General features: G+C 42.9%; 1 protein-coding gene across 1 annotated transcript in view; it reads right to left on the bottom strand.

Annotated features, from left to right (window-relative positions):
* The window catches only part of KLF3 (KLF transcription factor 3), a 28,320-nt gene extending 7,655 nt beyond the window's left edge, over window positions 1–20,665 (bottom strand). Inside the window, exons 1-5 of the mRNA XM_034064993.1 lie at window positions 20,496–20,665; window positions 16,372–16,410; window positions 9,877–9,973; window positions 2,639–3,134; window positions 2,031–2,181 (exon numbers count right to left, since the gene is read on the bottom strand). Coding sequence (XP_033920884.1) covers window positions 2,031–2,181; window positions 2,639–3,134; window positions 9,877–9,933 — 704 coding nt within the window. The 5' untranslated portion in view covers window positions 9,934–9,973; window positions 16,372–16,410; window positions 20,496–20,665. The remainder of the gene's footprint in view (window positions 1–2,030; window positions 2,182–2,638; window positions 3,135–9,876; window positions 9,974–16,371; window positions 16,411–20,495) is intronic.
* Window positions 20,666–22,138: the final 1,473 nt, after the last annotated feature.

The raw sequence follows: 22,138 nt of genomic DNA, 5'->3' as shown, positions 1-22,138 counted from the left end.
GCTGTGAGACAACAGGAAATTTTATAAAGGTCTACGTGTCTCGCCTTCTAACTTGTGTGATTTGTCTGCCTTTTTTTTTTTAAATGATACAAAGATAAAACCTGTTATTTACAAACTTCTTGTTGTGAATACAGAACATGAACTTGAACAAGCTGGCTTTGGGAACCAGCAAGAACTGCAGCTCTGCAGGACAACTAGGAAGCAATTTAAGCCACTACCCAGGACAGAGTCTCCATAAACCTACTGCTCTGCATGGGCAAGCAGAGGAGATGTTTTGGGAACATGGACTATTCAACACTACCTACATGTTAAACCAAATCTTATGTTCTTTGCTCAGCGGATGGGTTTCCTGTGGAAACTGGACTCATTGGGAAATAATGCAAGTCACTAATGCAGGTGACAAGTCTGCAGAAGTCTCAGCCCTGGAGGAAGGGTGTGGTATCAACAAGGAACAGCACTTACTGGTTTGCTCTTGTTAAAGAGGCCTATAACAAAGAACAGAAGTAAACTGAACCATTTGATAGTCCTGACCTACAAGAAGTTAGTTCCAGGTACATACAGACCTGACTCCCTTGTGTGCGGGTCCATTACAGCAGGTAAGTAACCACCTAATAACCACGAATGCTTACTATTTTATGTTTACTGCAATAAAACATGTAAGGTTACTTCTAAATAAACACCATACAGTTTATAAAAGCCAGCTGGCCACTAGTTGAATTGCAAAGAGCATGCACTCTACAAGCTGTATCTAAGTTGGTTATTAGAGACCTAAAACCAAGGAAGGGTGCCCACAAGATGGCTGTACAGAATGTAGTTAGCCCTGGAGTCATGGTTTGCCTTCTAACCTGCAATGTTCATGAGCAGGAGGAACCTGCTGACTTGTGACAGAAGTGCAGAAGACTGCCTGTTCCATGCTTTCTCCACACTCACACGCTGGTTTTGGGAGTCTGACTTGGAGCTCTTTTTCCCCACTCTAGGTGGTGAGGTCTCCCTACAGCTGCTCTGAGGGTGACAGTGAGCAGGAAGAAAGGGCAGAAATGGCTTATGGTATGTATTAGGTCATGTACTATTAGCCCAGCTCAGTTCCAAACTTCAGCTCTTGCCAGAGCTATGCCAGCAGCCTACACGCCTGTCCAGAGCACTGCCTGCTGAAGGATGAGGTGGGCTCTGGGCCATCCCATGATTTTGGTAAGTTGACAGAATTTTCCCTTGGAAAACAGGAAGGGTGCCCATGGCTCCTCACATATTTCCTGAGAATTTTTTTGTGTTACCAATTATAAAGTCTCTGCCCAGACCTCACTTCTTTCTAGCCCTTGCTCCGCCTTCTGCAAACAGAACAGTTCTAATGCCTAAAGATCTGTGGTTCAGTTCATGCAGTGGCCCCAGTAATAGTTGTACCAGCACAATGACTTGGTACTGGGGTCGAACTAAGTGGCTGAGAGGAAAGCAAACTTCAGGAATTACTTGAGCTGCCAAAAAACCCACCCACAGAACAATGGCCCTAGGTAAACATGGAATTTCACTGGATATATACAGAACTCATAGACTTGAGGGGGGGTCTTTCCACCAAAAAGCCAAAAGTTATTAAAAGACAAAGAAGTCCTCCAAGAAAAGGAAGTCACAAGAATCTTTCCAGAGAAAAGTATTTCAAGCAACACAGAAATCAACAGGAAATGTCTTCACAGCTACTTTCCAGTTTGGTGCTGGTTTTACATAAACAGATATCACTGGCACACGGAGAGCCCTGCCTTCAATGAACTGTAGGACTGGGACTAGCATTACTTTAGAAACAGATTATATAAATGGCAGATCTATGGGGTTGCAATATAACAACTCCTGTATCGCTAAAGAGAGGGAAAAACAGTTGAAATCACATTTCACAGTGGCAGTGGAGGGCAAAGGATGTTTTTCTACATTTTACCACATTTTCTAAAGCACAGCAACAGTACCTCCCACTCCTCAAAATTGGTAACTGCTGCAATGAACTGCTTTTCATTCTGCTGATGTTGGGACTACTGTTAGCTACTTACTCTTGCAACATTACTTGCTGGGGAGACAATGAGGTCATCATTGGAGGTGACATTTGTTCAGGATAGAAGTCAGTTTTCTGTGGTTCACTTCCTGGCTCTACTTTGATTGTCTTCTTTAGCACAGGCTTCTCATAAGACTCAATGACAGGCACTGTATGGGGGAGGGTGGGAGAAGGCAGGCAAGACATCAAAACCATGGAAAATTACAGAAATAATATATGTAAAAATCGATAGTTAAAACAAAAGAAATCCCCCACCTTGATATTTAGTGCAACAATTTATACTAAAGTACAAAATCTTCCAGTTTTATGCTATCCCCTGATGAACTGTAATTCAAAATAGTTCTGTTCATTTTCATTAGTCCAGCATTTTTATCAGTCCAAATCTCAGTAGATAAACAGCTTTTGCAGGTATAAATCAGAACAGAATACAACTTTGATTAAGTCTGATAAAATATTTACACAGTCAATTCTATGCCTGTATATTTTAGAACAAGAAGAATTATGTTTCATTTCCAAGAACATTAAAAACACACCAAAAAAATGCTTGAATATACAGTTATTTTTCCCAGGATGAAATGGTGCAAGAAGAAAACTAACAGCACCAACCTGGCATACTACTTGGAGTTTCCATCTCATCTGCAAGAACTGTTGACACCATGATGGGCTGCTGAAGATGGGGAGCATACATGAAAGGAACTGGCTGGACCACAACAGGCTGTATAACTGGGAGTATTCCAGGGCTTCTCAGTCCGTGGCGTGAAAGAGCAGCGGCCATTACAGGTGGGATGGTTATTGGCATGGAAATAGGTTGTACTCCTGGGGGTGACGGTGTAAATTTACTGAGAGGTGAGCTGGGTGAGGACAGAGTCAATCCAGGTGAAGTTCTCCTATGCACAGTCTGGAATTTTAGAGGGGAAGGAGAACTTCCAGTTGAAGGTGGTGAGCTCCGTTTGTTCACCGTGAGGTCTACTGGCTCTATCTGGATTCCATTTGATAGTCCTTCAGTGCTTGAGTAGAATTTATTGTGCAACATACCCGGTGTAGAATAAATGACGCTGTACTTGTTTGGCTTCATTTGGTCCATGTAATTGGATGGGTATGACTGTCAGAAGCAGTGGAAAAAGAATGAAAGAAAATAATAAATCAATGCACACAATTACTGCTGAAAAAGAAGGGCAGTTAATAAAACTAAGCAAAATGAGAGAGTTTCAAGGAAGCACTTCAATGTACTTTCTAAATAAAAGTGAATTAAATAAAGCCTAAGATTTCACACAAGCAAAGTTATTCAAGTACTGATTCACTGTTTCAGAAGCACTGTTGAACAGATGATGAAAACAAATACTCAAGGCTTACTCAACTCTTTTTCCCTTAAAAACACGACTTAACTGACCAGGGAGATACACGGTGCTATGTCAGCATATAACTATATAACAAGGATCATGAATTCAAGTAAGACAGGAGTTAAATTTGACTTAGAATTGCAAGTAATGGGTCCCAATCAACAGCTTAATTGGAAAACAAGCATCACTAAAGCAAGAAGTTTTGTATCTAAACCCTACAAGCAATGAAAAATACACAGCTGCACTACATAAGCAATAGGTGAGAAACCCAAGAATGCAAAAGGTAAATTTTAAACACTGCCCACCCCTTTTTTTGATTCTTAAAAGAATAAAGCAGCTAACCAGCCAGTCTGATTCTATAAAACTACTACAAGGATAAACATTTAGTGTTAGTGATAGCTATCAGTTCTCTCTACAAGATACTATAAACCAGAAAGCTAATCCTGACATATGTGACAATCTCCACATTTTAGTGGCAGTAATTTTTGTATACCAAAAAGTACCCCCATTCATTGCAGAGTATACTGTTATTAAACAACTATCCAGATCAGTTTTGCATTTGAAACTCAGCTGAAAACTGGGGTTGTTTAGTAACAGGTAACTTACAGTGGAAACCAATGTGATGTTCTAACACAGGAGGTAGCAATAGGAAATGCAATCCACAGTTTCTTAGCTTTTAGATGCTGTAAGTTTTTTGAAATAAAATGCTGTCTTTGGATCCCAGGTCAGTAAGAATTCACATTAAGGCTCAGCAGTTTCGCACTAATATTAAAAACCTGCTGAATTCTTTGGCACCAAAAAGACTCTGATGAGGGGGTTTAAAAAAAAATTAATTCGCATCGTAGAAAGTGAAAAAGATCAGAAGTATAACCCCATTATATGCTTACACAATAATTTTCATGACATTTCAATTATTTTTTCCTGGGATGAAAACCTGTAGCAATGCATCTTTCCGCTTTCCCAACCGTCTTCCCTGTGAGAGCCAGTCAGTTGATTTTAAATGTTAATGTTAACTAAAAATATTTTTGCAAAATGACCCAAATGCATTTTTCTTCTTCTCAGTTACAGTTTGAAACAGTGAGTTTAAAAAATATTGTATTTTCCCACTGCATTCATAACACTATGGTAAAACAACAACGCTGAGTCACCTATTCCATGTAGTGCTCAAGTAAAGAAGCATGCACAATGGTGATTAATCTTGAAACAGTAAATATAACATTAAAACCTCTGAAACTTTGATTTATTCTCTTTCTGACTAGTCTTACAAATTCCATCTATACCAGTGTTCATCTTTGACTGTAACTGGTTCCTCAAAATTGTATTAAAATGCAATTATTGCAAGCTGTGCTGGCTAAAGTTAAGTTTCTACAGATTTGCCACCACTGCTGAGGTAAGCAATGAAATTATTAGCATTCTAAGTGATGAAGGCAACTGAATATTGATAGAGTTTAATATTTAACAGTATTTAATATCTACTAAATCTGATCAAGTTACAGGCATAGGCAAAAAGATCAAAGTTTAAACACTTAGGAGATATTAAATACTTCTGTTAAAATTGTCATTTATTGGGTTACAGTACAAAGTCTACCCAGCTTCACAAACTCTAAGCATTCCACCATTCAGCATCAGTGCATTTCTAGTGCTGCAGGTTTGCCAGGGATGATCACAAGGTCACTACCTACAAACATTTTTTCCATTGCAAGAATACTAGAAAGGAAAAAGACTTTGCAATTTAAATCTTAGGGATTTGGGCAATGGGTCTATTAAAGAATGAACAATCTCCAAGCTGTGGCCTTTCTACACAAACAGTTATCCTCTTTCAAGTCTTCAAGTAACACCAGATGTGTTGGAAAAATATCAAACTATTAAAATATTGTGCAGAGAAATGCAAACTAGAACAGTTAAGTAAAGCATGTTTAGACAAGCAAGAAATACTTGAGTATTTTAGGGACTTGGTATTCTACCCCATATGCCTTGCATTATTTTGCATAGAAGTTTGGCACAGATTTAACATCAGCTAATTTTTATGGTAGTCTGGGGAAACTAAATCATTTTCCTAAACTCCCCCTGTGATCTGAATTGCTGTTTCTGTCTGAACCGCAGATAAAGTTGTGATAGAAAAATGCAGTGTGACAAATTATCAGTGTTGGGAAGAAAAAGGGTGAAAAAGTTGAGAAGGATTCCAGAACAATGAAAAGGCGACAATCTACTGGTCAGATACGGGTGGAAAAGTTTTGCTCACTGACAATGAAATGTGGTTGAAATCCTGTTCGTCTGGAGTTAAGTCACTCTTACATCTATGCCCTGGTTCTGAAGCTGAGCTTCCTGTATCTTTTAGCATGGCAAAGGTTCTGTTTCTAGACTCTTGGGACACACCAATTGCCATGAGGTTGACTGTTTTCAAATTTGGTAAGTCACTTTCCCTTTCTTTGCAAGGGAAGCACCCCACTGGGCATACAGGATGGGACCATAAGGAAGACTTCACACGTCCATGTAAATAGGGAGGCATTAACAACTGCACACCAAAAAAAGCCCAACTATCTCTGGTTTTCTAAATGCCACCAACTGCAGGAAGCAGGACTGTACTTCATAGCCTGCAGAAGCAGTCTTTTCTCATCTGTCCTAAAACTTACGTGAGGTATTCTGGTGGAACAATCAAAAATTTAGTGTAATTCTTTTATTTCCCCAAAATATTTAAGCTCATACATTTTCCTTGGATTTCTACTGTGGGAAGTAACAGTGTATGCAGGAGTTTGGTCTGGCTTAGATTAAAAAAAAAACCAATAAATTCCCTCTTCCCTGTAAATTCTGCTTTCTTAAACATCCCTGTGCAGAATGGCATGTCACTGTGGTAGATCTCCATAAAAATGCAGGACTGTATTTCAACATACATTCCTTTACAGTCTCCATCTAGCTCTTGTTTTATATTCACTTTCCCTCTTTGGGTCTTACAACCCCAATTAATTTACCTTTCCTAGCTGTTTGTCCATAATAAAATCCAGAGTACTGAAGTCACAAAGAAACTGGAAAATAAATCAAAGGAACTTATAATATTTTTGAGTCATATCCACGTGGCTCATACAATTAAACCGGTAAATCCAAAAGAGAGAATCGCCATGCTTTTTCTCTTGACAATCTATCAATGATAATGACTGGACACATATGTCACAAGCACATCTATCAGCACCCAGAAGACCACTGCTTCCACAAGGAAACAATATCAAGCACTTACCTGATATAATGTGCTAAATTTGATAATTTGATTATACTGCCCCAGTGAAACACCATCTCTGTTGTACAGGCAAACAGATTTTGAAGCAATTCACCAAGTCTTTTCTAAACTACATAACTCTATGGATTTAACTTTAAAATTTAGCCAGCCTCTTAGAAAAACATAAACGGGTGAAGAACCCGCTTACCTACTTAGACCATTTGCTGAATCAGTATCATGTGAGATGAACTGTATTTAATCCGAACAGTAGCTAACACATAAAAAAGCATTCTCACAACATAAAATTTGTATTCCAATACACTACTTAAGAGCCCAACTCCTCATACAGCACACAGTTATCTTTAAAAACAGGTGAAACAAATAGTTGCAGGACTGATGGAAGCACAGGGAAAGGCTGATTGTTTCAATTCAAAAAGCAAACTTCTTTCACTAAAAGGCAACTGGTTTTAGTCCAAATGTTTAAAAAGTCCTTGCAGCAAGTATTTAGGTAGGGCTCAGATGACTTTGTCACTAGTTATTAAGAACTATCACAAGATGTGTTCAATAATTCAGTAAATAGCATGCGCTGTTGGTAGAGTGATGAAATACTGTGGGTGCAAGCTTCAGTCATCTGAGTAGTTAATCCTCTCAGCCACACGCCCTGAAATACAGTAGTGTCAAAACTGTAATTTGTTTCCTTCTCCTATCACAACCAGCAGGATTTTTTAAAGACAGATTTTGTATCTATGGACAGTGTATGCTCAGCTAAAATAATGAATAATTCCCAAGGGGCTTAGTTTTTTCATTTGGCCTCTAATGACACTATCAGAATGAAAGATACAATACAAATAAATCTTGATTTTAGACCTCTGAGTTATGTCAGCCTGCAGAGAAATTAATGCTATGCTCAGCACCTCCAAAACATCACACTAACAGTTTCTCTTACCTTCCACCTCCTGAAAAGAAGGTCAAGAAAACTAACACACTCAGTGGCTGCTGTCTTTTCCTATGTTCTCTACACACCATGATTCCTCTCTTTAAAGGTGTCTCCAGAGTAGTTTCTGCTGGGGAGCTGTGGTGGCAAGGGCTCCAAGTAAGCTGCAAGACCAAGAAGTGCTGGGGAAGCCAGGACCTCAAGGGCCTGTGTGTGTACACAAGCTGTCAGCCCAAGGGAAACTAAAGTAATCTCCATAAGTGGGACATTGCTCAAAAAATGTCCTTTCCTCCAGAATTTCTGCTTTTCCTTTCCTGCTTTTTTTTTCATTATGCAATAACAAAAAGGAAAGCATACTGATTTGGTAAAATGTTCTGAATAATCCCCCAATGGCTGATCACAGTGATGACACTCAGTTATAAGAACACTCAAGATGACTCCAGAGGTTCAACGCATGGAAGGTACCACACCTCTGCAAGAAGCATGTGGTATAGAATAAGCTTTGCAATGCACTTGGCTCAGAAATGTTCCGTTGTTCTTCCCACTGCAGCTCTTCCTTCATCTGCCAGTCTGGTGAAGACTGCTCACCCCTCTCCTGGTCAGCCTGTTGAAGGATCAACCTGTCCCATTTCACAGAAGCACACAGCTGTATGGGGGCAGGATCTTGTGTCATTCGTGCATTATCCAAGCCACTACAGAACCTTCTTTGGGAGATGAAAGCACATGTGTACAAAAGACAGCCCACAGTGTCTCTGTAATGATTTCCTGTTGTTCGCATAATGACACTGTTGTAAAAGTGGCCCATTTTCTGCCTTTGATAGATACCATTAGATACCCTTAGATAATTACAGGTAATCATCACTAATCTTAACCAAGTTATGCAATAATTGTGATTGAAGTGACAGACAGACTGTCCAATACTAAGGCTCTTTCTTGACCCATATAATTTGTCACACACTCTTAGTGATAGATCGATTATTTTTCTGTCATGCCTCTCAAGTAAATAAACCCTACGAAAGCCATATTGTAACTTTAACATGCACATATACTAACTCTCAAAAAGTGTTATTAACAGCACTGAAGAAAACAGACTGCTTACAGATGCATTTAAATTGATGACAATTACTCCAGATTTTAAATAAAACAGGAAGCAAACTCTTCTCTGTTAGAGGCCATCCAGAACATGAATTTAATGCACTCTATGCACACTGACTTTACCCTTTTAATTGATCAGCCTCTCTAGGGGTGTGGTTTCATGTTGCACTTAACCTGATCTTATTGCAGGGGCTGCTGAAAGGGGAGGTCCCATTCCCCTGTCCTCCCCTTGCTCCAGCATTGAGCGGCTGCACAGAATAAGTCAGATCAGCTTCCTGATCTGACCGAAAAATAAAGGTATTTTTGGTGGGTTAGCAATTCTGATCATTAAATGAGCTGATCCAAATCACTCTGTGGCCACACAATTACTTCATGTCATACAAAGGAGACACAAAGCTGGAAAGGAGGAAAAAAAAGGCCTGAACCTTGCTTTTCAGCAGCAGCTGGCAGTTGAATAGGTGAAGTACACATGAAACTGCTTCCTGAGGCTCTATTTTCCTGGCAGGCTAGATCATCACAATTCCTGCTGTCTCACCCCCAGCTACACGTTCTGCTACTCTTGTCACACTCCTCTGAGATGACCCTATGCACCAAGTTGACAGAAAATGAAACCAATTAAAAAGTTCCCCCATCCCCTTTTTTCCCCATTCCTCCTCTACTGCCCTGGCTCTCATCTGTTCACATGGTATGTAATGCACCCATCCTGCCCAGCGAAACGAAAAATAATAACCCAAAACACCAAAACCACCAAACAACCAAAACCATTCTTTTTTTGGTCAGGATTAATTTTCTGCTGTTCAAAACACAGAGTTAGCCTCAAGCATGCTGTCAAGACCGAGAGAGAAACAGAAAAAGGGACAGTGAGAAGCTGTGCATTTAGTTCAAAGGAATAACATTAAAAACACAGGCTCTTGCCACTTCACTGTGAAGTCTCGTAACTTAATTTCAACCTACCTCCATCAGCTCTATGAGCTACAGAGATCATATCTGCACTGCAATGGCTGAGATAACTTGGATGTTATCTCCTCTGCTCTGGATATGGGGACACCAGCAGAGGTAATGGGGTATGTCATTTAGGGGCAAAACATTCAAAACCTACAGAAAAAGTTCACCCTAGAATGTGAATTCCATTGCCCTAAGAGCAAAATACAGCTTCACAGCCTTTCCTAAGCTAACTCAAAGCTTAAGAGCAGTCTTAGGATTCATTTAAAGGTGGAAAAACTGTGGAGTCATTACAAAGGCTAATGTATTATAAAAGTCTTACCACTGAAACAGGCTCCATGGCTTCTTGTTTGATAGGGACTGGGTCAAACATCAGCATCTTTTTTATTTCCCTGTTCTGATGCCTCTGATGTCTTGGCCTGAAGGGGAAAGACAAGGTGTTAGAAAGCTACAGGAAATCCCCTAGGCAACTTCTGAACTGTAGAGAAAGTACTATTTTGTCAGACGAATGTGAATATTTATCCGTCTCTAAATAGCATCTTAAATATTTGACTGGGCTTCATTTAAGTGTTTTTGTTGTTTGTTCTCTCAACTGCTATTGAAACAAAGGGACATCTGCTCACCTTAATGGAAGTGAATTTGTATTTTTGTTGTGCATGTCAGCACACCAAGATCACAGAATTGTCACTTTCACTAGTGTCAGTGTGTAAGGACATCACAGTCTAGACTAGGCATTTCTCATCAGCATTACAACTTCAGAGGTATCTTATATAAACAAACTGAACCGATTCTGGAGAGGATAAGAGTTCCAATAGAGAAGCTGAAAAGCTGAAACTTTCACATACAGTGACATTGAAATCAACACAAAAGAAAGATTAAAATCCGGGACTAACGTACTGAAGAGATACATTCAACACGCTGCAACAAAAAATAAATCGGTTATTTCCCTGAGATAACAGATTTACTGACAATTCAGTAACAACTTGTGCTCACTGTGCAAAAGCAAAGCTTTTCAGAAGACCTGGTTGTATTCTGTGCAGCTTTAATTGTTTTTTCTACACTGTGTTCAACCTCACTTGTCCAATTCTAGCTTATATAAAAAAATAAGAAATACACAAATCAATTTTGACCAGTAGATGGCACTGGAAAGAAACGAATACCCCCAGAGCACATCATCCAACTTCACCCTGGCAAGCAGGCTACAGGCTCAACAGCAGATCTGCAGCTGTGGCTGGAGAATTCTTCCAGAAATTTAAATGGAAATTTCACGATGTACCTGCTCAAATTAAAACAATTCTAATAAAGCCCGCACTAATGAACAATCTTACAATTAACAATCCTGTGTACTTATAGATAAGAATTTGTTAAGAGCTGCCAGAGAAAGATGGCACAAGTTGTTACAAGTCTATCATTAATTATGCAGGTATATGAATAAAGCTTAAAGACTTTTGGAAACATATTACCACAGTGTACATTTTGAATAATGGAAACAAACAAGTATCACAAGTAAATTAAAGTCTCTTCCTCCTTCTTTTTAACAAAGGTCAAAGACCTGAGGGAACCAAGCTGCGAAAAAAAGAAAAAGGTGAAACAAACTCAGCAGCTCAATGCAATTTCTAGCTTAAACTTAACACAGTTTTATTTTAGAAGCAGCTGAATAAGATAGCACTAACTTCTAAAAGTTGTGATAATTTTGTAAATTTTTAATTTAATACTTTTAAGTATGTTTCAGAGAAGGTCATTGATTATACTGTTCTTTGAAAGGCTGATTTTGCAGGTTTTTAATGCTTCACATAGCTTGAACTAATGTTTTAGAAGACTGTCTTCCCAGAAATACATCCACATATCTATGCACAAAATACACTTCACACATGTTCCTACACATATATATATGCATTGTGAAAACAGGAAACAAGTTATCCTTTCAGACATAAAAACGTTTATAGTAAAACGTAGCTACTCAGATTAGAATTTGGAATCACTTGCTTTCAGGTTTCCAGAAAGTTCCAATTTTCAGTTTGTATGTGCACAGATAAAGTAACATACTAATCTGTACTTTAGTGAAGGAAGAGGTGAAAGAACAGAGGTAAAGAAAGGAGGAGAAGAGAGGAAAAAAAGAGAAGGAAAGAGAAGGAAGGAGTTTGTTCTATATAACTAGTCATGCTTCAGGCATTTTTGCCATTGCTTTTTGCCATTGCTGTTTAAAGATTTATTTTCTTCAGTTTAAGTTACTCCTTTTCACCTTTTACTCCAAAGTGTGTGAAAGACAGTTGATACACATTTCACTGTCATGCTACACATTTGAGTGTTTCCTGAGAGAGCTCTAAATTACTGTGTAGGAGTTAGACTGACATAGATAACATAAAGTGTTCTGCGCAAAATAAAAGTGAAAAGTAATTCCCAGTCTTTCTCAGGTGTAGTCATCGAAGAACAGCAAAAGAAAATGTTAACTTTTATCGCTGCATCATAGTACAGAAATCTAGCACTTCTTTATCATGTTACTTTTAAGTGGTTTTTTTCCCCATTGATAGAGACTGGAAACCAATTTTCAAGAAAGCAAAAATAATTAATATACAATGTTGGTCCAGAGCAGAGGGTCAGATTGTTACTTGGTGAAAACCGGTGGAGTTGCTATAGAGTCAGCATAAACCAGTTTTGGGTCTGGCATTTAAAGTTTAGCCCAGAAATACACTTCCCGAAGGCTGCAAACAAACTCATAAAACAATTCTCTTTGTATTTAAAAATAATGCTCCAAATTGATTGCTTGGACCACACTCACAAGTTAACCACATGCACACCCAATACACACACAAATAAAGCATGCTAATTCTACTAAAGTTGTCAGTAGTTTTTCCTAGGTTATTTGTAAAATCATGCCTACTAACTCGAAACCTCCTAGCTCTCTCTCCTAAACATCTGAGAAGGGGGCAACACGGAAGGTAAACAGTCTTATCTGTTTCTACTACAGAGGAATGAAAAAACGGTTGGGTTCTACTTTACACACTGATTTCACAATGTACTTGTTTGGAAGCCCACAAATTGTTTAGTAAATACAACTAATTTCTGGAAAATCAAAATACCAAATCTCATTCCTGAGGTACCCTGGAAAAAACAGTGAGGGGACAACAATACATTCATTTTAAGTGTATGAAAAAATAAGGGCCTTTGTCTTTCATGTTATTAGATAAACTGTTCTGCATTAAAGGGCTTTTTTCATGTGGGTTAGAAGAATTTAAAATGCTTGCAATATGAAACTAAATAATTAACTACAATCTGGTAGGCAAACATTCCACCCTCTCTTTTTTTTTTTGCTCTCCCTCTATTTTTCTGCTAACAAGCCACCCAGTTTTACTTTCTTGCCTCCTCCCATTCACTCCACCCTGTGGATCTCTGCCAAGTCAGCCCAACTTGTCCAAACAGGACATGGCTTTTGATAAAATTTCGCTCACACCCTGTACTTTAGAAAGACAAATGAAGCAATTGGGTTTTGTATGCAAATAAGGACAGGTGCAAGGTGAAGTCCAGGCAAAGTCCTTTAGCATTTTCCTAAATCCAGCGAAGACAGCCAGAAAAAACACAAACTCTGACTTTATGATCCAATATGCAAGGGAAGAACCCCTTCCAAAAGGGAAGTTCAGCATCAGTAGGGCTCATTGCCTTGTCAGGATTGAAGAGTTTGTGATATTAACTTCCTGACAGGTATGGTTTACTGTTTCAGAGACATAATTAAGAGTAAATGAAAGCTTAAAGGTACTCAAGGTGTATTCTGACAGTAAGGACTTGTACATATTATTTACCAGGGATGAAACAAGCAAAGTGGTTAAAGAATGGAGCCAGACTACATATCTACACTGCAGAGCAGCAGGAGAAGAGCAATCACACTGCAGCTACTCCCGACAGCTTCATACATCTACCTTCAAGGTCCACCAACTCTGTAAACCTGTTACAAAAGGGTGGGGTGGAGAGCTAGTTTTGACTGTGCACATCCAAACAACTGCAAAGCCTCCCTCTGACATAGAGCCTTTGCTCTCTTCAAATACCTGGAAGAGTAGTCAGTGTCCTGACTCTTGTTGCAGACAGCAGGGTGGCAACCATAAATTCTGCCTCTCTTCACTCTGTACAAAAGCATGCACGGGGTTTGCTTTCTCAGTCTTTGTGCCTGGGGGAAGCAAGTAATGCTGCCTCGTGGTACAGTAAGGCTTTGTCTAGAAGCTTCAAGGTATGACTGTTATTGTTGGTATAATTACAGAATAATGTAATGATATCTGCTAAATTAGCACTGCTTGAGTGTCTTCTGCAGGGACACTGCAGCTCTCCCAGCACTGTTGGTACCTAGCAGCCAACGTAAGTCATGTGGACAAAGCTCTTCAGTCCAAGACCTTTGGGACTGAGGCTGTTGCTCTAATACTATGCTCTAACACTATGGAGCTCTGATAACCTGGAGTCAAACTTCCCCTAATAATAAGGAGAATGATAACATCAGAAGACTCTCCACTGATGAAATCCAGAGGGTGGGGAGGTTTTCTGAACCTAAGTGAGAAGTCTTCTTTAGTGGAAACTTGAAAGAGTTTGACAGAGAAAAACTAAGTTTTTGAGAGCAGGATTGCCTGGAAAAGGCACAAAAAGTGTTTTTCAGGGCTAGTAACAAGATGTGTTCGCACTTACTGTACCAGTCGTTCACCAAGACCTGAGTCAGCATAAAAGTGTTTCTAAAGTCCCATTAACTTTAATGGGAAGTAAGCAAGCGCTTAACTGCAATGGGCCCCAAAATAGCAGCCAGCAAAGAAACAATCCAGCTCAGCACAGCAGTCAGACTCAGCCAAAGCAAGAGCATGGGAAGGAGCAAAGGCCCAGACATGTTTCTGGGAGAAGGGACTGCAGCAGCTGGCCCATGAAGAACCAATCAGTGGGAGAATCATGAAGAACTAGTACATCAAGAAATTGTTTCATTGATCGGCAGCCTTCTGTGTTTCTTCACTGGATTCCCACTGGGAAACAGTAATAACAGTTTAAAAACTCAGGATATCATGTAAAAAGAAAATTTTAACACGGTCAAAAATCTGCTGCTGTAAGTTTTACTTGATAGGCATGAAGAAAAATTGTATTTGTATAGGATTCTGTTATTCAGTATTTGAGGCTATTTTTGCTTTTTAGTGACTTGAAAATCTTTTACCTTTCTCCTTTCAGAACTGCAAGGAGACTGAAAAATCTGGGCTTTTAGAACAACTTGAGCATTGTAACTTTGCTGACTTCACCTTGACCCAGAACTGCTTTGACACAATAATTTATCAGCTGTGTAGTAGACTAATCAGTTGTCCATTAAATTTACAACACTGTTGCAGGTTCTTTGAAGCCAGGTGCCTGGAAATGGCTTTCTTGCATGTAAAACTTGGGGCAAAAAAGTTCTTGCAATGCTCATTAAGAAAATGTCTTCTCTGTTAAGGAAAAATGGGGCCCATGTAAACCCTGTTCAACCTTCACTTCTACATTTACTGAACCTAAGGGAGAGAGAAAGAAAAGCTCGAGGCACCTCCATTAGACAATATTCTCTCTTATCATGGCAGACTGCTGTCTGGTTTCCTGTCTCAGGCTACTTCTTAGAATGAGAAACAGTCTAGTAAGGATAAAAGATCAGACCTCTGAAAACAAGTGAAGTATGCGGAATGGTATGATAATCTTTCCCTTCCAAACTGAACTTTTTTTTGTTGTGTTTCTCTCAAGAGGTTAATTTTGAAAGTAATTTAAAAATATAAATATAAACCCTATCTTTTTATTAAGAGGGAAAAATTATGGAAAATACTGTTCCCTCATGTAAAGGGTTCTGCTATATCAGGAACCATGAAACAGAGAATTAATATTTCTGATAGTATGGGGAAGAAGGAAAAAAAATCTAATCCTAAAAAAAGGAAGTATACATTTACGAATAATAGCCTAAAGGATTAACTTGACTGAGAGTTTGAATACAGGGCAAATGTTGATGTACCTACATCAACATGTAGGTACCTTCTACGTAGCTACAGAAGTTGAATAAATAAAAACAGGGAGAAGAGCTGGATGGTATAGCAGGTACAAATCAGACGGTCTTCAAAGCTGCTTAGTGGAAAGTCTGTCATGCCTCTGTGGATCAAGTTAGTCTGTCGGTAACACATGCTGACTGCATGATAGGCAGACCATACATTTGGTGCGTTCTTTTCTTTCCATTCTGACTTAGTTTACTATTAAAAACCTGTTAAGAGTTTTATCTTTCCATTTGGCTGATCTACACTTACACTTCCCCTGGGATACCAACTGTGGCTACAAAACCCTCAAAGAAAGCCTCAGCATCGAGTGAATGCTGAAGAGGGAAGGGTTAAATCTCTTGTAAAACCAGCTCTGCCAAACTTCATATTCTGGATTGGAAGCAGCTAGCCTCAGAATGAAAACACAAAGCTTCAATGCTGCCAGCATAAAAGAACTCTAAAAGGCCTCATGTTAGCAGTGTTAATTAATATTAAAAAGTTGGTTTACAAAACTATTATAATTTTAATCTCAGTCACTGATTTTGTAGAACTTCTGGCTACAAAAAGGTGTGAACCACAAAATTCACTGCATTTATTATACACCAGTTTCCAATATTAAAGACAGTTAAATGCAACACTTTTCCTCTGTCATGGAGAAAAAAAAATGAAGTATGTCTGAAATCCTGTGCAAATTACCAGTACTGGAATTAAGATATTTAATCAGGTTTTAACGGATAAACTAACCCATGGTATTAGAAAAAACAACTAAGTAAAAATAACTGAGAGTGACAAATAAAAATAATTAATAAATAACTTACCAAAACTGTGTGGCCAAATACTTCTTGCTATCTGGATTTCTGAACAGACAAAAAACAAGTTGATGTAAGGATGTGTACATAATTCAGTAAAAATTATTTTTCACATACAAGTAAGTCCTGAAAGAGGAAGTTGAAAGCATGTAGTTCAAATACTTCTTAAAAGATACCTGCAATAATCACAAACAGTTAACTTTTAGCATCCAAAAAATGCAACAGGAACAAAAAAAATACTTTAAAAATGTAATCTTTTATTTCACTCATTTAAAGATGAGTGAAATAAAAAAATGCGTAAAATGAAAGTGTGGAAATATTTCTGTGTATACAGAAACCATGCATATCCCAGCCCCTAAGTGACAAAGAATAAACACTCCATCTTGCATTTTCATCCAGGACCGGATTCAAGCCCATTGAAGCTAATGCAAGTCTTTCTCTTGATTTCAATGAGCTTTGGCTTAGGTCCCTTAGCTCTTCTTCTGTCAGATCCAAAGCAACAGAAAGAGTTATGCTCTCTTCCTGAATTTCCTCTCAGTGTTTATGTCTGCCTGCAACAGGGTCAGGGGAAAAGACAAATATAAAAACAGGAGTAAAAAAAATAATTTAATGCCTTAAAAAATGCAAAACATGGGACAACCATACCTAGTTATTCCAAAAAAAAGTTATCCAGCAGTGCCTCATTTTCTGTATTACATCTGCAAGACAGTAAATCTTCTAGCTTGTGTAAGAAGAAAATACCTATTCCTTTTGAGATCTGGAAATACAAAGTGCTTATGGTGGGCCATTTAGGTTGAGTAAGGTCAGAAGCCAAAAATCTTACATGCATGAGCCTACACAAGGATGTGGATTCTCTTCTCATAATCTTTTTACACCAGTGTAACTGTGACTTTAATGGAGCAATTCCAGATCAGCTGATGAGCAAGTGAGAGCAGAAAACTGGCTCACAACTTTCTGGGGACTTGAGTACAAGTTTTCAGGGAAGCTCTCCAGTTCACCCCATAACTATATTGGAGTAGAGGGAGTGCGTTAAAGATTAACTTGGAAACCTCGTTATGACATAACGCAGGCATCTTAAGCAATCATGAGTGTGTAGAGACATGATAACTCATTGGGTGGGGATTGGGAGTTGAGGGGCAGTGACAAGGGGCCTGGACGAGGCTACCGATCTGCCAGAAAACAGCCTGAAACAGGAAAGAGCACCACATATGCCACTTGGAATGTGTGACGCAAACCCCAGCCTTGAAACAAAGAACAGGAAACAGCTCTGCTGGCTGCGCTGGGGAGAAAGCACAGAGAAACATTTAGGCGGCCCTCCCTGACCCTATATTCATGAGCAGCTGGAGTCTTTTAAAACAACAACAGTGGGTGGAGGTGTTTGTTCATTGGGTGTGAATAAAAACACTGTCCTTATGCAGGGGACCTGCCCTATTTACAAACAGGCTCCCTTAACTTAAGAGAGCAGGAGATTTTTTAGACACCACTGGTCATGAGGATGAGCTGAAACCTTCCCTAAAACAAGTTGGTTTATTACTGTGTTGTACAGAATGCCAGAAGCTAAACAGAGCTACAGCTTCATGACATCAAACAGGCAGCACACAGCCCAACAGCAAGTATCTTATTCACAGACAGAACCAAGGTGATCAGACAACTGCAGGAGTGACCTGTAGAGCTAGGGGCTGCTCCTAGACCATGTCTCACTTTGTGTTCAGTACTGCTCAGTAGCTGAGGACCAACATCACTCAGTGCACTCACGAATATTTTTCTAACCCATCACATGCTTAGCCTTCTACATCCCTGTTTCATGCTAAGTCAGACTTCTTCTCGGGACTTGATTTTCCATGGACAGAATGTTTTTAATTTTGAAGCACCCACGTATACAGGTGAATAAATGAAATAAGCTGTAAACATGAGGCAGGGAAAAAAATCGCATCTTGTCTAGATATCATACAACAGAGTAACTTCAATATCCATTTTCCTTTAAAGCTGTTATTTCAAATATTCTCTCTTCTCTTACATACTTTGCATTGTTTATTTACATACCATGGATGAGACATCTAATATAATCCAATGTGAGAATGTGTTACAGCAAATTATATGGATAAGTACCACAGTAACACTAATAATTGCTATGGGGTTCATGGCTAGAGTTTAACAATGCGCATGAGGTGACAACTAAGTAGAGCATCTACACAGCAACATGTGGGTATAGGTTTTATGTCGACTGTATCAGATCCTTACTCTCCTCACACCGAATATCTAGAAGTATAAGTAATTTGGTGGTTGTGTAACTCCTACCTCTATTATCTCCGCACCTCTAACTAATCTCACATTTACCTAATTATTTACCTGAAGACTCTGGGTTTTGGCTTAAACATGTGTTGCCTGGGTCAAATCCTCAAAGTACCTAAGGGCTCACTTGCAGCTCTGCTACTTAAGAGATTTTTCTCCATTTCTCAGGGAAGTGAGAGACACCATTTAGTATCTTTGTTTTCTCTCCCTTGCACTTAACCCCAGTCTTCCTTGAAGTGTAGGACACAGGAGTAACAGGGTGTGTGGGGTGGGGGGAGGGGAGTATGTGCCTGCCTGGGGAAAAGTATAAAAAATCCACTCAAGTCAGCTTCAGGATTTTTGTATTTTGATACTAAACAAAATATTCTTAAAAATACAAGAGGAAAGTTAGTTTGAAATAAGTCTCTTCTGGGTCAGGCAGGAATATCAAATCCAGATGTGATTCTTCTCACACAAGCAGCAGCTCCTCATGCGATTATCAAGCCAGGGTATCTCAAAAGTATTCTATAGAAAAGTCACCAGAGAGCAGACGAGTAATCCTTTGTTTTCAATACAAGTAATGAACGTTTATGGATGTTAGTTCAAATAAAGTAAAGTCTTCAGAGCTGTCCTATCAGCCACCCAAATTCAGGTTTCCCAACAATAAAACCTTCAGAATTCAGCTCCACAAATAGCAACACTTCCTGAGTTTTCAAAGCCGAGGAAGCAAATAGAATACAGCAACAGTGCAGGTACAGTAGCCAAATCACCAGGGGAGCAAATGTGACCTGCCAGCGTGGGCTCCTGTTTTTGAGCCTTTCTTTTCCGGGGATCCCCTAGCTGTGCCAGGCACTCACCTTACAAATGTCTGAAGCAAATTAACTCCTATTCACATTTCGGCTTAAAAACAAAACAAAACAAACAACAAAAATACCAAAAGCAAAAGCCCAAATGGCATCCAGAAAAGGGAAGCTAATTACGGTCGTTGTTTCTAACTCCACACTAGAGTGGAGGTAACCGTGCTGTCCTAGGCGCTATGCGTTTTACCTTCGCCTGCACCCCATCTAAGTGGTGCTTAGGTTAGATGCCAGTACGAGGGATAGATTTTTGAGAGCCGATCTCATCCTCGACTTGACTCAGCCTTGACCGGGAGTTAAACTGGGGACACGGCGCCGCTGGTGGGACACGGCCAAGAGGCGAGCTCCTGCCCTGGCATCTCCTCGCCGCCCTCGGGGCCGAGGGCACCCGCTATACTTCCCACCTCAGTTTCGTCCAGCACGACATCCCGTGCGGGATCCGATGCCCCTTTAGCCCCTACCTGAAGACGAGCCTGTCACACCCGGCGGGAGGCCGCGCTCAGCTGGCCCCGAGGGACGGGCGGCGCGCAGGCCCTCCCGCCAGGGGCCGGCGGTCGGGAGACCTCAGGCGCCCCCGCTGGGGAGGAAGAGCGGCCAGCGGTGGCAGGCGCCGCGGGGAGGGGGGGGCAGCCCCGGCCCGGAGCGGCGCCGCCGGCCACACAGGTGCGCGGCTCGCCTGAGCGGGCGCAGGACGGCAGCTGCCACCCCCTTGCTCCCGCCGCCTCCCGCGGCGGCCACGCAGGAAGTTTCACAGGTACCGCGGAGAGAGGACCCCGCTGTGAGCCCCTGCACCCGTCCTGCTCCCCGCGGCTGCGGCCTGACGGACACCCTGTCCCCGCCGCCCCCAGTCCAGCTGCGGCTCCCGCTCCTCCGGCTGCGTCCCGCTCCCTGATGCCCCGGGCTCCGCGCCGCTCGGAGCGCGTGGAAACTTTCCTCCTCCGGCACCTCCATCCCGCAGCCGGCGCAGCCCGGCCCGGCGCCCCCCTCCCCGCTCCTCACACTTACGCTCAGTGGGTGCTGCGGTGCCGAGGCTCCCGCAGTGCCGGGGATCGCGCTGGGTGGCGGGGCTGGGGGCGCTCCGGAAGCACCGAGGCACGAGGCCGGCGTGTCCCGAGTCCCCGCGGCTGAAGCGCCTCCGCGGTGGCTCCTGGTCTGTGTGCGAGGAGGAGCCGCCCTCCCGCCGCCCTGCCTCCCGCCCTCCGCCCGCCCGCTCGCCTGCCTTCCCCTCGGGCTGCTGGCACCGGGCCGCGCTGTCACATGACGCCGGCGCCACTCGCCCCGCCAGGCTCCCCGGGCCGGCGGGGTGAGTGGCGGTGGGAGGGTCACGGCGGGGAGCGCGGCCGGGCGGTTCCCCGCCCGCGGGTGGAGGCTCCGCCGAGGGGCCGGGGCGAGTCACCGCGCACAAACAGGCGGGCACGCACTGACTGCGCCCCGCCCGCCCTGCCTCCCGGGGCAGACGGACTCGCACACATACTAATTATCCCCAGCAGCGCGGGGAGGGGAGAGGAGCGGGGCTGCCGCCGCCCCGCTGACAAACCTGCCCGTCCAGCTCCTCCTCTCCTCCCGTGTGTCAGGCAGAGGCGTGCGCCTGGCACCCAGCCCCGATCGCACCCTTTCCCCTCCCTCCCTCCGCGTCCACCCCGGCCGACCTGCGGCGGCTGCAGCAAAACAACAGCAACACCCAGCGCCCGGGGGGAAGGAAGGGAGGTGCTCGCTCTGGGGCGCTGCCGCCGAGCTGGCTTCGCCGGCGGGGGCTGGGAAAGGGAGCGGGGCGGCGCGGAGCCGGGCGGCGGTTCCCCCGGCCCTGCCGCCCCGGGGCTGCCCGCGCCTCGCCCCGTCGCGCCGGGGAGGTGTCGGGGCCGGGCCTCTGCCGGGCGAGGCGAGGAGGGAGAGGCCGAGGGCGAGGCACAGCGGTGCGGGCCGGCGGCTGGAGCGCGGGGCGGAGGTGCCTGCGAGCCTCCTCCCGGCTTGGCGGCTCGCCCGCTCCGGCCGCCGGGATTGAGGCTGCCGGCTGCCTGAGGCCCACGCCGGGGGGAATTATGGTTGTGATCAGCCCGTCGTGCCCGGGTGCGCTCCCGCCTCCAGCCGGGAAGAGGCTCCGCACGGGAGGGAAGGGGACAGGAGGAGAGAGGCACTGCCAGCGCCGCTCGCCTCGGCCTCCCGGAGGAGGAGGCGGTGTCCCGGGCTCTGGGCCGGCCCCTCGCGGCTCCCCCGCCTGCCCAGCACCGCGGCTGGCGCCTTGGCAGGTGTGTTGTGTGTGTCCGTCCCAGTCCTCCCGCTCACCGGGCTCCGCTGGCAGCTGGAGGGGCAGGAGCGGGGCAGCAGCGGCCTCCCTCGGGGTTGCTGGGCCGAGGAGGCATGGTTCGCTGCGCTCCCGAGGCGCAGGGTCTGCGGGCACGCCGTGGCGGTGGGGTGGCTCAGCTTGTCCAAGGCTCCGCTTGCTGCTCGACACGGAGTTTCTACCGCCTGTGAAACGGAGCTGCTTATGTTTGTACCCACTGTAGACCGGGGGAATTCACTCGGAGAAATGCTTTATGAAAAACCCTAAACATCCTGCCCCACTGTCTCAAACACCCGTGGTTAGGGAAAGGTGATGGCACCAATTCACTTTATTGTGCTTACAGTTGTTACAGTGTACCATATACAAT

This window comes from Melopsittacus undulatus, chromosome 7 (assembly GCF_012275295.1).
Source record: "Melopsittacus undulatus isolate bMelUnd1 chromosome 7, bMelUnd1.mat.Z, whole genome shotgun sequence".
In the NCBI taxonomy this organism is placed as follows: Eukaryota; Metazoa; Chordata; class Aves; order Psittaciformes; family Psittaculidae; genus Melopsittacus; species Melopsittacus undulatus.
This window is presented reverse-complemented; position numbering and strand designations above follow the sequence as displayed.